Source organism: Podarcis vaucheri (assembly GCF_965113315.1).
Source record: "Podarcis vaucheri genome assembly, chromosome: 2".
Lineage (NCBI taxonomy): Eukaryota > Metazoa > Chordata > Lepidosauria > Squamata > Lacertidae > Podarcis > Podarcis vaucheri.
Genome location: NC_138760.1, coordinates 5,149,524 through 5,165,840, shown reverse-complemented (window position 1 = coordinate 5,165,840; position 16,317 = coordinate 5,149,524). Strand labels below are relative to the sequence as shown.

Genomic DNA, 16,317 nt, shown 5'->3' with positions numbered 1-16,317 from the left:
CAGATACACTGAAACAGAAGTTGCCAGATCCTTCTATATAGTGAGAAGATGGGGAGGGGTATTACTCAGAAGGGTGGTGGGAATCGGAGATTGGCAGATAGCTGAGATGAGCCTGTTGACGACTCTTAACGACTGCAATAGGTCTTCCAGGAAAAGGCAAGGGGTGAGAAGGTGAGAAATGGCTTAGTCATGTATAATGGGATAAGAATCCAATGTCTTTGTTCAGACCAGGTCTCTCCATGGTTTTGAGTTTGGTAATGAGTTGCAATTCAGCAGCTTCTCTTTCCAGTCTATTTCTGAAATTCCTTTGTAGTAAAACAGCAACAATGTAAATTTTTTTTATTTTATTTCCTTACATTTATATTCCACCTTTCTCCCATCGTTGAACCCAAGGTGACATGCATGCAGTTCCCAGGTCACCTCATCTAAGCCTTGACCGGACCCAGACCTGCGTAGCTTCAACATACAGTGGTCTCGTGTGCTCTCAGATCATACCCTGGGACTGTATCATTTTCTTTTTTCATTAATCATTTTCTTTGGTTATGTACGTGCGTTGTCTCTTTTTCAGGTCATAGAGTCTTTTTTTTAAATAGATCAGTTACATTTTAAGTGTGTGAGGGGGTGGATTTTTGGATCAGGTTTGCCATATTAATTTATATGCTGTCAGCGGATTCTTATTGTCTTGTTGGGCTGTGTATATGATGAAGAGGAACCATACTGGGGTGAAGGCATCCTCTTTTAATTGTCCCCGTGTCAGTTTCAGCCTGCTGGTTAACTTTTCTAGTAAGGGTGTTTCCCATATGATTTCGTGCCAGTGATCCATGTTCACTCCTGACAGGTCTCTCCAGTGTCTGGCTATGGTGCTTCTGGCTGCTGAGAGTAGGTGGGTTTATAAGCTCTTTATAATGTGAGTGGGCATTATATTGGAAAATGTTCAATAGGGCCAGTTCTGGGGTGACTTCTAATACCTGTTTAGTTATTTTGCACATTTATTGTAGGACTGCTGCCCCAAAGGGTCGGATTATGGGGCATTCCCACCATATGTGTAGATATGGGCCTGTAGAGGTGCAGTCTCTCCGCCATTTTGGGGAGGTTCCTGGGTGTATCAGCACCAGTTTCTATGGTGTTAGGTACCATCTGTGAGCAAGTTTCAATGTGATATCCTTTATTTTGGCTGAGATGGCTTTAAAGGGAGGTGTAGACTACATTCTAGTCCATTGGATAGGGTTCATTTCATTGCCTATGTCATGCTCTCATTGTTTTTTGATTGCATTGAGGGGGTTTGTAGAATTCCAAAGCGGTTTTTTGTATATTATGGATACCAAACCCCTGCCGTATTCCTCTGCTGCCAGGAGAAAGTTTTTGAAGGTGGCCAAAGGCCTAGTGGCTGCTGATTTTACTGTGGGATTGTTTAAGAAAGTGTGCAAGTTGGTGATGTGTTAGCAAAGGTATTTGAGTGTCCCCTATTTTGTCTTGTATTTCTTGTGTCGATATGGGTATGTTGTTTTTGTAGGTGCTTTAGGTAGTATAGGTCTTTGGCTTGATGGAATAGTGGGTGATGGGCCAGGGGGATTAGTGGGGATGGGATTGGGGACAGTTTACCTACCTTTTCATGTGAACCTGCTTAGTGTTGTGGGGATTTTCTTTAGTTTGTTTTGGAGAAATGTGGTGGGGGTGTTTTCGATTGCGTCTGTCTCCAAGTGAACCCATTGTTTTGTTTTATCTTCTAGGACAGGCATAGGCAAACTCGGCCCTCCAGCTGTTTTGGGACTACAATTCCCATCATCTCTGACCACTGGTCCTGTTAGTTAGGGATTATGGGAGTTGTAGTCCCAAAACATCTGGAGGGCCGATTTTGCCTATGCCTGTTCTAGGATGTATAGCATTGTGTGGAGCACTTAGTTGGCAATGTAATATAATTCTATGTTGGGAATTCCCCATCCTCCTTCTGAGGAGGGAAGGCAGCACCATCTTTCTTATTCTTTGAATATCTCAAAACTTGTTTATGCCCATCATGTATCATGAAGAATTCTGTGAAGCTCATATAGCAACCTAAGTCTGACTAGCCAAAGATGGCATTTTACCTATCACATATCTTTGAAAAAGACTGCAGCCAGACTACCTACTGAGTTGATATTTTTTGTCTCACACACCTTAGATACCTTTTTGTTCCTCCTGCATTTCATCCTGTCCAGCTATACTCCTTCAACTTATGTACAAGAAGAGACAGAATGCAAAATTGTTATTTTTTAACATATTTGTTCATTTATTTTTTAAATAAACTTCTTAATATTCTGACATGCAACATTTGGTGTGATCTGAGCAGACAGGAATAAAGTTACAGGGTGTTAGCAGCTCCAGCAAGGCAGCCAAAACAAGGCTATTGCCATTAAGCATTTTGACAGCAAACAGACCTGTAAGTCCCCCATAAGAGCTGCCATCTCCCCACTGCTCCCCCAACCCTGTCTGCTCTGCGTGACTCAAAAGTGGTGACATTAATTGAAGATGTGCAGTGGACTCACTGTTCCCCTTAGGGACATAAATAGAAATAACAGACTAAAGGCCACTGACCCAGCTTTCAAGAGACACAAAAAAGGAGCAACCAAAAATGTGTTGATAGCAGCCTCGTTTTTGTCCCACTTTGAAGAATCATTAGACCTCTAGCCTGCCTGCTTGGATGTGCAGTGTTTCTGGTTGGTTGGGACATGTTACAGAACTGACAACCACATCTAGTCTGTCTGCTCTGGAAACTGTATTCTTCCCCGCTCCCCCCCCCCAAACAACTTTGTCTCCCCTTTATAGAATGGAATGGAGCCCCTGTGTTCCTCATGCCCAGTTGCAGGCTTAAGCAGGGGCTGCCCATCTCCTCCTCCAGCGTATGGTCCCCATTATGTGCTCCCTCCTTTGTTCCCAATGGTAAAACATCAGCTGATCACCCCTCCTCATTAACAAGGGATCAGCTCATTCACAAAGAATAGGCAGCATCTGTATAGTGCCTACTGAAGGAGATGGCCAGCAGAGCTTTGAAAGCAACAAGTAAGCAGCTCTGTTTTGCAGAAAACCATTTCCTAGCCATCCCTAAAGTGTCACAACGACCCTCAGTCTGTAGGCATATGCAGGGGAAACTGGAAATCAAATCCTTTGAAGGTCGAGGCTCAAGCACCATAGTGGGCTCCAAAAAAGCTAAAGGTACTTGCCCAAGTTTTATCCCCTTTGGGGAACATCCAGTAGGACTAACAGCTGGGTGTTGAAGCTCCAGGCCTTCTTTAGCAGAGTCAGCTAACACTACAAATGGTGATTTCAGCCCATCTAGCTATGAACCTGGAGAGTATCAATTCTCCTAGGGCATGGCAAGGCCTAGTTGACACCAGGGTCCAGCATTGCCAGGCTAGGATCAGTAAGTTTTGAGGGGGATGCCTTATTGATCCCCCCCTTAGGCAGAAACTTGTTCCTACAGCAGGGTGCTTCTATGTCTGGGTTCTTCAGTGGCAGCCAGTCCCTTAAGGCAACTGAGGCAGGAAAGAAGAAGGGGCACCAGGCTCCTGGACTAAGGAGCAGGGGGCCCGATGAAAGAAGCAAATATATCATTGTCTAGTTAAGTGAGTAGAACAGAGAAACAGTGGGAGTGAAGCAGCAGCTGGATAAATATACAGGACATGGAGAGAGCAGGACACACAAACAGGGCCCATTTGCAGCAGAGGTCATGGAAAGCCAGGCTGCAGCATGCAGAGTTGAGGCTTCCGTCCCATTTAGAAACTAAAAGAGAAGAGAAAAAGAAGTGAGAGAAAAGAGTAAGTAGGGATGGCCTCAAGACCCCAGGCTCCTGCACTCCAGCTGCACATAGAGGAAAAGGTGCCTTGCACCAAGGTACTGGTTCCACCTCTTATTATTAATTATTATTATTATTATTATTATTATTATTATTATTATTATTATTATTATTATTGCTACTACTAGTCCCACCACCACTAGAAGGTCCCTGGGTGGGTTAAGTAATAAAAAATACAGTATTAGCAACAGTTCAAATCAAATTGCAATCACAACTAGACTGGGTCCACATATTGGTAACACATCACTCCAAATCTCCTAATGACGGATCAGCAGCTTCACATAGATGTTAAAGTGTATGGGGAACAAGATGGAATTTTACTGGACACCAAAGGACAGCTCCCATGGCACTGAAAGGTGCCCCCCATACCTACCATCTAGAAATGCCCCTGGAAGTAAGAGTGGAACCACTGAAGTACAGCGTCTGCAACACCACCTCCCTGAGCCACTCCAGAAGGACACCATGGTCACCAGTATCAAAAGCACTAAGAGATCACAGAGAATGAGTAGGGCTGTACTCCCCACATCTCTCTCCTGACAAATGTCATCAACCAGGGTGACCAAAGCAGTTTCAGTGCCATAACCAGCCCTGAAGCCATACTGGGATGCATACTCAATTTCTTCCAAGCACGCCTGAAGCTGTGCTGCCACCATCCTTTCTAGCAACCTGCTCAAAATGAGGTATTCACTACTGGGTGATTTAACACTTATGGATCCAGGGAGGTCTTCATAAGAAAGGAACGCACCACTACCTTCTTCAAGATGGAGTATTGACTACTCTGACTCGCGGTGGCTCTCCAGGGTCTCAGGCAGAGAGCTTTTTAACAAGAAAATAAAGGAGAGGGCAAATATATCTCTCTCCCCAGTCTTTCGGGGAGTAACTGTAGGGATGGAAATGCCTTCAAATAAGGCTGGGAATGTCCTTTGTCTACAACCCTGGAGAGCACCAGCCAGTTAGCATGGACAATACTGAGCTAGATGGACAATTGGTCTGCCTTGGTAAAAGCAACTTCCTATATCCTTATATTCCTAGGTACACATTCTCTGTAATGTTACCTTTGATGCAACATTTAAAGAGAAAATTTGAACGCTTGCATTGTTGCTGGTAGTCCTGTGGCTTCCTGCTTGTGTGGTGGGTGGGTGGGATGTCAGATGGCGGGCAAGCTGTGGAATGTTAATAGTGGGGTCTGTACCATCTCTAGGAGTCCTTTTTAAAGGATGCTTTAATGAAGCGGTCTCCTAGTTCTTAGGGACTATGTTGGGGGTCTGGGCTCTGAAGTTGTACACAATGAGAGAGTACTTGTGTTCCTATCTATGGTCCTGTGCAGCTTGGTAAATCTTGAGAGAAAGCAACAGCATAGGTGGAGAGAGTTGAAAGGAAGGCTTGTTAGATTCCTGAGAAGACAGAAACGGGGATGAGGCGCTGTGGAGCACAGGGGAGAGGCTGTACCTGATGGTGTGTTGAGGCCCGATAGGGAAGTTGGTGCTGCTGCTGCTATTAGCTGGCTGCAGTCTCCTGGTGAAGCGGGAAGAGCTTGGCTTGTTCATCAGCTTCAACCCCACAGGGCAGGTCACTTCTACAGGAAGGGAAATTTAATGCATGGCAGCTCAGACATCCCCTCTCCCACTTATTCAACTTTCCCCCCCTACGCCTACACACAGAAAGTGATAGTCTTTTTTTGGTATCCAGCCACCCTGAATGACCAAGGGAACTATTTTATTCAATCTATAAGGAACCTCCCTCAGTAGAGTTCCACCCTGCAGTTTCTCACCTGTTATCATTGATGTCTGTGGCATTTCCTGGGCAATGGTCCAGGTGAATAACATAGAAGGATAAAAACGGCAGCATTAAAGTTAGAATCACAGAATTGTAGAGTTGGAAGGGACCCTGAGGTGTTCAAAGAGAAGTCAATCCCACTCCCAAGAGGATAACCGCTGTCCACAATATACCCAGTACTGCTGTACGAAAGTTTACTCTTGGTTTAGTGGGCTCTACAAAGATCCCAGCAGCCATCAGAGGCAACTACAGGCAGTTCAAAGAAGTGAATGTATACATCTCCCTGAGGCACTCTCCTGCCTCTTGACTGTACATGCAGCTCTCGCTGCCCCAGCCCTCTTACCGTTGTCCACATTGAGCTTCTGATAGGAGGTCAGAGGGGCACTGGAGGAGCTGCTCCCACTGCTGGAAGAGGCATTGGTAAAGCTGGGTGGGTGAAAAGCAGAGAAAGTGATTTGTGAGGGCTGAATGGAAGTCTGGGACTCTTTCCACCTATGGGGTGGGGGGTGGGGAAGGGCTGATTGGAGCCCTCCAAAGCAAAGTGCTTCCTAATGGGCTTGGGGAGGAAAGGCATGGATTATGAGTGCTTGCAAGATCTGACTAGCAAATAGAAGGAGACTATATGCCCATTGGGGGAGTCACTGCTGGATTCCTGTAGATAGCATATACAGTGGTACCTCGGGTTACATACGCTTCAGGTTACATACGCGAAGGATACTCACTAGCTGTCAGGCACAGTGCTGCCAGCATTCTGCAGGTAGACATTCTGATAGTTCTGGAAGAGGCTGTTGGTGTAGCTGATGCATTCAGGGTTGCGGACACCATAGGCGTTGGTGGGGGATGAAGCTGGGTAGTGCCCTGGCCGCACCGGCTTGGCTGCAAAGGAACACAGATAGCAGACATAGCACAACATATTAATTCATTTATTCATTCTGAGCTTCTCCTCCCCTGCGTAGCTTAGCCAACGGCTCTTAGAACAGCCAGTGTGCAAGTTTCTTCCTTCCTACCAGCTATCAATGTCTACAGCAGCATCAACATACATGGTATTTTATAGAGTTTCATAGCTGGAACATCTGAAGAAGGTGGGGAGGCCTCTAGCACTTTTACTCCTCCAGTGCCTCCTGCGTCTGACACCAGAGCCACAATGAGAAACATCTGGAGCAACCCAATGAGGAAGTCCTGCCCTTTGAAGTACTCAGCTTCTGATTGCTTTGGCAGCCATTAACAGACCAGAAGACTCAGCTGGAATGTCAATACCTATGTCACACTCTAGTAACTCTTGTCCATTTTATTGTATTTTAAATGTGTCATAAGCTACCACAAGAACTTCAGGGTTCTAGCCAACAAGTCGTCCCATTTGTACAAGGACTTGCACTTGTGCAACAGAACTTCCCACCTTAGCCTGCCCATAAAAAGCGAGTCTAGAATCAAAGACTAGGGTGATCTCCACTTTCTCCAGGAACTCATCTCATTGTGAGACTTTTGTGGGTGAGCTGAGTTTGTTTGGCCCCTGGGTGAGAACCCAGAAGCTGAGATGGAAATGAACTGATATTGATTTTTATATATTATTAACTTTGTATTAATGTAACATTTTTCTATGTACCTGCATATTTTTGTAAGATGTTTAAGTTGTCTGTTGCTGCTTCTTTTTTGTACACTACTTAGAAGTATTTTAAATATATGAAGCAGAATAGAAATCAAATAATCAATTCTTATCAGAGAGCCATCCTCACTGAACACATTGAGATGCAACATCTGAATGCGCATACATAAGGTTACCACAGTACCAGCAATTTCCACATGCAACCCCCCCCCCCTAGCTGCTTGCTTGCTTACCAATCTGCGCAGAGTGGTTGCGCTTCATGCTGTTCTTGTAGCGCACTGCCTCCTTGATGCGGTCCACCTCCTGCTGGTAGCGACGCTTGTCTTTCATAGCACCCTCTTTAGCCTCCTTCAGTGCACCCTCCAGGGCCTTAACTCTCTCAGCCGTAGCCCGAAGACGTTTCTCCAGTTTAGGAAGCTCACAACGCAAATCTGCATTGTCGCGAACCAGCTGAGCCCCGTGAGATCACAGGGAGAGAAGAGAAACAGGGAGTATGGATAAAGAAGATGAGGTCGAGGGGCCTCTGAAGACCCCAAACACTGGCCCTTGCCCTCACTCCCACGCATTTCTACTCTGCTAGGCCTCCAGGCATTTGCCTCCCATTTCCAGAAAAACACTTGCGCCCTGTTTTGGACCCTGTCCCAGAAGCCTCACATGCCCACTTCTCACACCATATATGTTCTGCAAGAATGTTAAACAACCCCTCATCTCTGGGAAGGCATCTGTGGCCTCTGAGCATCTGGATTCGTACTCTTGTCCTGTGTCTGAACACCCAGCTAGTGAATCCACCACATCTGTGTGACCATACTGTGGATCTACTCTTGGGCCTCCTAGTTTGAAGAGATGGCAGAGCTCTCAGACATTGAAAAAGTTGCACAGAAGGGCATTTTTAGTAAATATAGTTTCTGCCACCATAGCAGGGCTATGATAATATGGGGGGGAACATTCCTCCTGTTGCACATCTATTAAAGCAGAGGTGGCTGACCAGTGTCACCCTCCAGATGTTGTTAGACTCCCAGCTCCCACCAGCCCCTCAACAACATGGCCAATGGTCAGTGATGATGGGAACTGGAGTTTGACAACATCTGGAGAGTGACTGGTTAGCCACCTCTGTATTAAAGGCAGCATTGGGGAATCTATAGCCTTCCATATATTGCTGGGCTCCAACTTCTATAATTCCGGACCATTGGTGGTTCTAACTAGGGCAGGTGGGAGCTAGAGTTCAACAACACCTGGACTGCCAAATGTACTCCATCTGTGATCATAGACATATGAACCTGTATTCATTAGATCCTATATTCAGCTTGGATGCTGGTGACAAGCTCCCGTCCATTCAAAGTAGCATCCACCCCTGGGCTCTCTCTAAGCTGGTGGGTCCCAGTCTTGGCCCAAGTGTCACAGGTCCAAGTCGTGCACCATGCTGCAGCACAGGAGAATGCCATGAGGTGCAAATTGAGGGTCTGAAGGTGAGCGCCTCCCTTCTCCAGGCCCGGGCAATCCTTCAGCTCTCCCATCAAACACAAACTCTAGAATCTACAGGCAGGTGGGTGAGCAGCATGCAAGGAGGTCAAGAGCACAGCAGCAAGAGGTGAATAAGCGCGGGGGGGGGCAGCCACCAGCATGATTATATTACAAAAAATAGCAGGGGAGCCACTGGGTAGCACAGCCTCCAAGGGAGAGGGAGAAAATATCTGAGGTGATAACATTTGACTCCCACATCTGAGAGATTGATATTGGGGGTGGGGGCTTTTGAATCATGCCTTTCCAGAAAACCACAGGGCCTTGATCTGTGAGTTTCTCCAGAGTCCAAAACTAGCTATTTCCAATCTTTACAACACCCCCACCTATTCTTGAAGCAGAGGAGAGAGAGCCGCTGTTGAGAATTTAGAGAGGAGCAACTCACTTTTATTTCACTGTTTCTTTCCCTTGTAGCAGCTGCTGGTGGACAGGCAAAAACTGGTCAGGGTTGCCATGGCAGCAGAACTGCCAGATGCCATAGAAGTCACACACATGAAGTTGCCAAGAATGGGGCCATGGTGTCAGCCATGCAGGCCACAGTGACTGGGGTTGCCATGGTAGCGGTGAGAGGCCTTGTACCAGATGATGCCACAGTTGTCAACGTGGATAGGTTTGCCATGGCAGTGAAATGGTGAGGAGGAAACAGACACCTGACTGCCCCCCCCCATATGCATGTGCTCCCAATTTGGTCACCAAGTGCAAACATTTCCTGCCCGGCACAGCAGGCAGATAAACATGGGGGAGAGGCCATACGGTACCTTGGAGACCCAGCGATCCAACTAGGGTGCAGCAGCGAGGGGAAAAGGGGGACACAGACAGTGACTGAGCACCCTGACAGAGTCCCCAGCCAAACCCTGCTCTGGAGACTCAGAGAGGGACAAGTCAAACACCCCAGCAACAGAGTGTGCCTATGGCTGACTGTATGAAGACGGGACCCATTCCTAGAGCTGCAAGCAAGGGAACTCCTCTTTTGGGGGCTGAACTGTTGGGTAGGGCACACCTGCCCAACATCTGCTAAGTACAGAGAATTCTATGGGGGAAAGAGATAACAGCAGGGATAATGGAAGGATGTGAAAGCTTAGACACACAAACAATCCAGAGAAAGTGTGGGCTGGGAAGCAAGGCAGGAAATGAATACAGCAAATGTCAGTTCAGCATCCATTCTGAGGTTCATTGTTTTCCTGCTCCCACCCAACCTTGGACTGAACCAGTCCATTCCAGTGGTTAGCACACAAGTCTCCAAAGGGGGCAGAACTGTAAAAGAGCCATTCACCTCTAAACACATGTCAAGCCCTCATGATCAATATCCACTTCCCCCTTGCCCCATCATTTGATTCAGGATCTGGAGCCTGCCTACTGCTCCTGCCCAGCTACCAAAACCCCCTCCAGTTTGCACAGGAGTCTTGTTTGTAATAGAGAAAGAAAATAAGGTGGCCTGACTCACATTAGTCATCATTAATGGCTGATCACATGGCAGCCAGGGGACAAATTAGGAACCCTGGGGTGCTTCCAGACTGCCACTGCTTTCAGGTGGGATTCTATCACATATGGGCAAATTCAGGTTGGGCAGTTACAAAGGATTTGGCACTGCTGTGCAACAAACTCACTTCCCCTAAAAAATGACTTTTTGCAATAAGGAAAGTGGTGGGAGAAAGCATTGGAAAGGGGTGGGGTAACTCTTGAAGCAGCATCACATAACCTCACTGAAGAAAAACAAGAATGAATGCTCAGAAAGCAGCCAGTTTTGACATATCTCTCTGCAAGCAAATCAGGTTGGCTGCTCAATAAACAGGATGTCTGGAAGTAATTCTTGTGTCCCCCTCTACAACCCCCCCTCAAAAAACCTCAGGTGATTGTAGATGATAACAACATTTTGGGAGAGGAAGTGGATGGGAGGGGCATGTGGATTTGGCATAGAATCCCCTTTCACCTCTGTAACAGCACTGGGTTGGTGTTTCCCCTAGGCAGCCCTGGCACCAGTCTGCCCTGGCATCAGTGCCCCTCAGACTGCAAGTTTCCACCAGTGAATCTTATTTCCCTTGCTGTTGGCAAGCTCTTTCAGGCCACATATGGAATTTGGACTCGCTCAACCATGTAGGCCTGACCCCATGTTTATTACTCTGAAGCCTTGGAGAAGGGACAGAATAAAATGTAAGAAGCCATGAGAGGTGAAAAAGAACCAAAGATGCCTTCTTGATCGCACACTTGCATGCAACCAGGCTACATGTTCTAAGCCTATTACCCTCATGCCCACTGGTATATAAAAAGCTGCCTGGAGATACTGAGAATCGAAGAACATGGGTCTTTCTGCAGACAAAGTGTATATTCTACTTTCCCCCTACTAAGCTGCTCAAGTGCTGTCTCTGTGGCTGCAGGACTATTACGCCAGAGGTTTCCCACCTTTTAGGCCAGTGAGCATATTTGGATTTTTTCATGTGTGACATTGGCAGCACTCTCTCTGATCACTTCCCTACCCTTGTCCCCACACTTTACATATACAGTCAAGAGAGAGAGCAAGCACATGCACACATACTTCACTTTTCTAAATAGAGTTGCCACCTTTGGATGGGCAAAAGAAGGGACAGGTAGGAGGAATCTGGACAGAGAGAATTGGCCGGGGGGGGGCAGGTGGACTGCCTCCTGCTTCCTTTGAGGGTTTCTCTGCCACTGGCTACCTCAGCAAGTTTAGGTTAGAGAGAAAGCTCTCTATGGGGTTTTTAAAAAAAATTAAAGATTTCTTAGTTTGCAAAAATACGTGTATTGTCTATTTTTTCAAGCTGCGTTTCCTACAGGTCAGTTTCATTTGTTGTGAGATATTAGTGTTGCATACAGTATAAGGTTGGTAAGAAGAGAGGGGGAAAGGGAGGAGGGTGGGTTGGTAATGCTTCTATTCTGCTTAGTGTATGTGTTGGGTTTTGTTTCAGCGTCACTTGTGTGGATTCTCTTACTATTAGCTTGTTGTATTTCCTTGGTGGTGAGAGAAGTTGGGACTGGCCTAGGATTTGGTTGGTTGTCTTTGGTTGGCTGTAGTGAGATTTGTTTATATGTGTGTGAGGGGATGGATTTTTGGATCAGGTTTGCCATATTGATTCATATGCTGTCAGCGTATTCTTATTGTTGTCCTGTTTGGCTGTGTATATGATGAAGGGGAACCATACTGGGGTGAAGGCATCTTCTTCTATTTGTCCATATTTGTTTCAGTTTCAGTTTATTGGTTAGCTTTTCTAGTAAGGGTGTTTCCCATACTATTTGATACTATTGGTCCATGTTCACTCCCGACAGGTCTCTCCAGTGCCCAGCTATGGTGCTTCTGGCTACTGAGAGTAGGTGGGTTATGAGCTCTTTATAATGTGAGTGGGGATTATTATATTGGAAAATGTTCAATAGGGCCAGTTCTGGGGTGACTTCTAACACCTGTTTAGTTATTTTGCACATTTATTGTAGGACTGCTGCCTAAAAGGGTCGGATAATGGGGCATTCCCACCACATGTGAAGGTATGTGCCTATGGAGGTGCAGCCTCTCCAGCATTTGGGTGAGGGTCCTGGGCATATCAGCGCTAGTTTCTGTGGTGTTAGGTACCATCTGTAAGTGAGTTTCTGGGTGAGTTCTTTTCTTTTAGCTGAGATGAGTTCTCTAACTATGTTTGAAGCAAAAGAAAACCAGTGTGAGAGAGAGAAAAATGGGAAGAGGGGTGGCTGCCTGCTTTCTTTTAGAAGAGCTCATTTCCTGGGCAAGCCGCTTAGTGAGAAAGAAGAGCAAAGACTTGGCTTTGAATGAGTTGTTGCCATTGCCACTCTTTGGCTGAAGCTGCTGCTCCAGGAAACAGTTCCCTCGTTCTCTTTGAGCCACTGGCTAGCCTGGAGTGTCAATCAGCCAGAGGGTGGGCTTTACTTCGGAGATGTCTAGCAATCTTGCGGCATGGCAGTAGGGCAGGAGGTGGCACATTCCCGCTTCACCTCAGGTTGCAAAATAGGACAGGTCACCCCTGCCCACATCAGCACCCCATACACACAGTCAGAAGAAAGATACATAAACAACACAGAGCCTTCCCACTTAGACCCAAACGCCACTCTCAGCCCAAACACCACCACTGCAGGGGGGTTGCTTGGCAAGCATTTCTTGGCAGTGGCACAGTAAGATGGGCAGAATGTTGCAGGTGGGCAAAACAAAAGTGCAGATAGCTCAGCACATACTGGAAGTCGGTGCCTATTTAGGAGCTGCCCAGGATCTAAATCTGGCACCATACCAGAGCCACGTTGGCAGGAGTGGCTCTGGTATGATGGAAGGGGGAGAAGATCTAAGTCAGGGATGGGGAATCTGTGACCCTCCAAATGTTGTTGGGCTATAACTCCCATTATCCCTTACCATAAGTCATGCTGGCTGGACCTGATGGAAGTTGGGAGTCCAACAACATCTAGAGAGTCACAGGTCCCCTGGTCCCTGAACTAAGCAAACACCATACTAAAAGGTGTAAGCAAGGTTGGATCGGGGAAGGGCATAGCCACAGAGACAATATATCTAGCAAGGATGCGTGTATGAGCCACCCATGCAGTGCTTTCTGCCAAGCTGGTTTTGCAAGTGGAAGGGGGGTGGGACTGGGAGAAAATCCAGGTAGCGTTTCCAGCAAAGTAGAGGGTGTCATGAAGAAACATTCACAGATGCTACAATACACAGAGACAATGCGAAGTGGGGAAGGGGGGGGGAGGCTTCCCACCCAGAGGGCTGAGTGTAGATAAATAAATAAACAAACAAACAGGGCTGAACTCACCAGCTGTCTTACCTTGCCCAGATGGTTCTCCACCCCCATCCACCCACCCCACTTATGATGGTTCTCCAGCTCCCATCCACCCACTCACCTGTTTGTGAACTTTTGTAAGCTGCTCCAGGTTGTTCTCAAGAAAGGAAATCTTCTGCTTCTGGGAATGAGCCCCCCCGCTATCCTCGGGTTCCAGCTCCGCGCTCTGGAAGGCAAATACAGAGTGAAGTTGTACCTCTAGGAGGGTGAATGGGATGGGATAGGAAACCCAGGCAAAGTTGTGCAGCCACACAACCAGAATCCAAACCTAGTCCCCTCGTTTGATTGGCCAGCCCCAAATAGGCAAGCTTCTGGGAGACTTCCTTGGGTGGCTTGCTCCAGAATAATGAGGAGGCTATTATGGTGGTGGTTGTTGTTGTTGTTAATGATATAATGAGGCTAGCATAGGATTAAGGACAGTGCTACAGCATACTGGTGTATCTTGGAATGGGAGACACAGCTGGCTCTGAAGATGTGGGCCAGAGGATGTGGAGTGACTTGCTGATTTTCCAGTAAGAATGGAAATGGGTTTCCTGGGGAATGTAGCCTGCAGGCAGGTTTGGGGCCCCATAGCTCCCTCTTTAAAAACAAAGCACTGGTCAGTTTTAGAGTTGACTAACGGCTCAACCAGATTTCCTTTTGTGCTGCTGAAAGAAGCCAAGGGTTTTAGAAGTAAGTAGCTAGTGTAGAGCAGAGCTGTGAAGCGGGAGGTGCTTGGATCAAATCTTGCCTCTGCCATGATGGCCTTAGGTGAGCCACCATCTCCCAGGCTTAGCCGACTCCTCCAGTGTGCAACATAGGGCTAGCACCACTAACATGCCTTTAAACATTTGTTATAAGGATTTCTGAGTGTATGTGAAGGGTCCTCAACCCTTTAAAGTGTTGGTGGGGAGCCTGTCATCCTCCAGTTATTGCTGGACTACAACTCCCTTCATCCCTGATCACTGGCCCATGCAAGTTAAGGCTGATGAGAGGTGGGAGTCAGGAGGGGAACAGATTTCCCTAGGGAACCCTATATAAATGCTGAATAAACAATGAAGTTGGCTAAAAGAACGACAACATACTTTCTTAACTCGAGTCGTGACGTCTTGAACGAACAGCTTGCGAAGGTTGTGGAGGGTCTGGAGTTCACGGGCCTGGAGGGGTACGAAAAGAAAGGCAGGGATGAAGTGGTGAGACAAGACTGGGGGCTTCAGCCCAGCTCCCTGCCCCCATCCCCCTGCCCCCATCCCCCACCTCTTCTTTAGCTACTTACAACAGTCTCCTCCAGCCCTTTGAGGTCCTGTTTGGACTGCTCATGTCGCTCATACAGAAATCTGTGAAGAAGATAGACAGTGATGGTCAGAGGGGTATGTGGAGAGTGGGGAAGAAGGGTCCAGTTGCCCTCCTTGAAGCAGAACTGGCAGTGCAAGGATCTGCTGTCCCATATGTCAAGGACTAGACCCCAGCATCTGGCAAGGGAGGGAGGCAGGCACAAATCAGGCCCCTGATCACCATGATCAAGAGGTGGGCAAATTTTAGGAGGGGCCTGGACATATTTGCAAACCAGATAAACTGTTACGGGTGCCACACACATGCTACAACTCTCTCCTCCCCTGCTGTAACCCCCCCTGAATTTTCCCAAATTAGGCTGGGGTGGGGGGAATCTATTGGTAGAAGAAAGCTTCTTTTGAGACTAATTCCAGCAAGTTGGAGGAGACCCTGTGGGCACCAATGAAAGCTTCTGCAGACACATAAGGGCCCACAGCCTCCATACTGGTGACTCGCCCATTGGTCCTTATCACCCATTGATGAGGACACTGATATTGGGGGGGGTGTGACTTGGTGGTGGAAGAAAAATGGAGAACTGAGCAGGAAGCTTCTTACCCCTAGTCTCAAGGCATGCACAGGCAGGTAGAAATTTCCCATGAGAGGGGATTTGAGTTACCACTTCCCTAGCGAGAGCTCTAGAATGTTACAGAGCCCTCTTCCTGTTCCATGGAGGCACAGAACCTGCATGTGGAGGAGCTATGTGCTTCTCTCTAATTAGGGGTGCTTGAAGTGGAGGAGAGGGAGATTGTGCACAGTGGTTTAGGAAAGCGGAGTCTTGGCTAATGCCCGCTCCTAAAATCTGTTAAGAGTTTCTCAACACTGGGGCCAATGCTTGGGGAAGGAAGAGTGTCAGCTCTCACCACATTTCCTGCGATTGGGTCAGTGGTGGGATGGGAAAGGTGCACAGTATAGGAGTGAGAAATGAGAGAGAGAATGAGAAGAGCATTCTGACATTTAGCTTCTACATCAAGGAGCAATTTCCCTGCTTTGCACTGGTCTCTTTTACCAGGAAAATGCTCAATCTTTACACCCATTTCTATTCCTCCGTTTAAAGTCACCTATCTGTAACTGCAATAGAGGACCAATCCACACAAGTCTGCTACCGAGTATGCATGCAAAAGAGATTTGCAGGCAACTCTGCTTCAGTGGTAAGTATTCCTATATAATACACCCATATTTGTGAACACGTTTCTCTCATTCCCAAACTACCTTGTCAAGCATAAGGCATGGGAAATCAGCCTTTGAAGTGGCATGTCAAAGTAGGAGAAATCTAGGATATTGCCTTATATCGGGTCAGATTGCCTAGGCTAGTATTGTCTACTCTGACTGGCAGCATCTCTTCAGGGTCTCAGGCAGAGAGTCTTTCCCAACACTTTCTCCTTTCTAAAGTGAAGGCTTGAAATTGGGAACCTCTACATGCTAAACATGTATTCCACCACTTAGCTATGCCCCCTCCACAGTAGGTCAATATCAGCGTTCCCTCT

General features: G+C 47.1%; 1 protein-coding gene across 3 annotated transcripts in view; it reads right to left on the bottom strand.

Annotated features, from left to right (window-relative positions):
* Positions 1–2,239: 2,239 nt before the first annotated feature.
* The window catches only part of KIF5A (kinesin family member 5A), a 56,034-nt gene continuing 41,956 nt past the window's right edge, over positions 2,240–16,317 (bottom strand). For 2 of the 3 annotated variants that reach the window (XM_082208016.1, XM_082208017.1), the window contains exons 21-30: positions 14,778–14,838; positions 14,587–14,658; positions 13,584–13,688; positions 9,485–9,505; positions 7,442–7,658; positions 6,328–6,481; positions 5,949–6,031; positions 5,601–5,628; positions 5,279–5,405; positions 2,240–3,756 (exon numbers count right to left, since the gene is read on the bottom strand). In XM_082208016.1, the coding sequence (XP_082064142.1) occupies positions 5,327–5,405; positions 5,601–5,628; positions 5,949–6,031; positions 6,328–6,481; positions 7,442–7,658; positions 9,485–9,505; positions 13,584–13,688; positions 14,587–14,658; positions 14,778–14,838 (820 nt within the window). In that variant the 3' untranslated portion in view covers positions 2,240–3,756; positions 5,279–5,326. The remainder of the gene's footprint in view (positions 3,757–5,278; positions 5,406–5,600; positions 5,629–5,948; positions 6,032–6,327; positions 6,482–7,441; positions 7,659–9,484; positions 9,506–13,583; positions 13,689–14,586; positions 14,659–14,777; positions 14,839–16,317) is intronic. The other variant, XM_082208018.1, reaches the window with a different exon arrangement.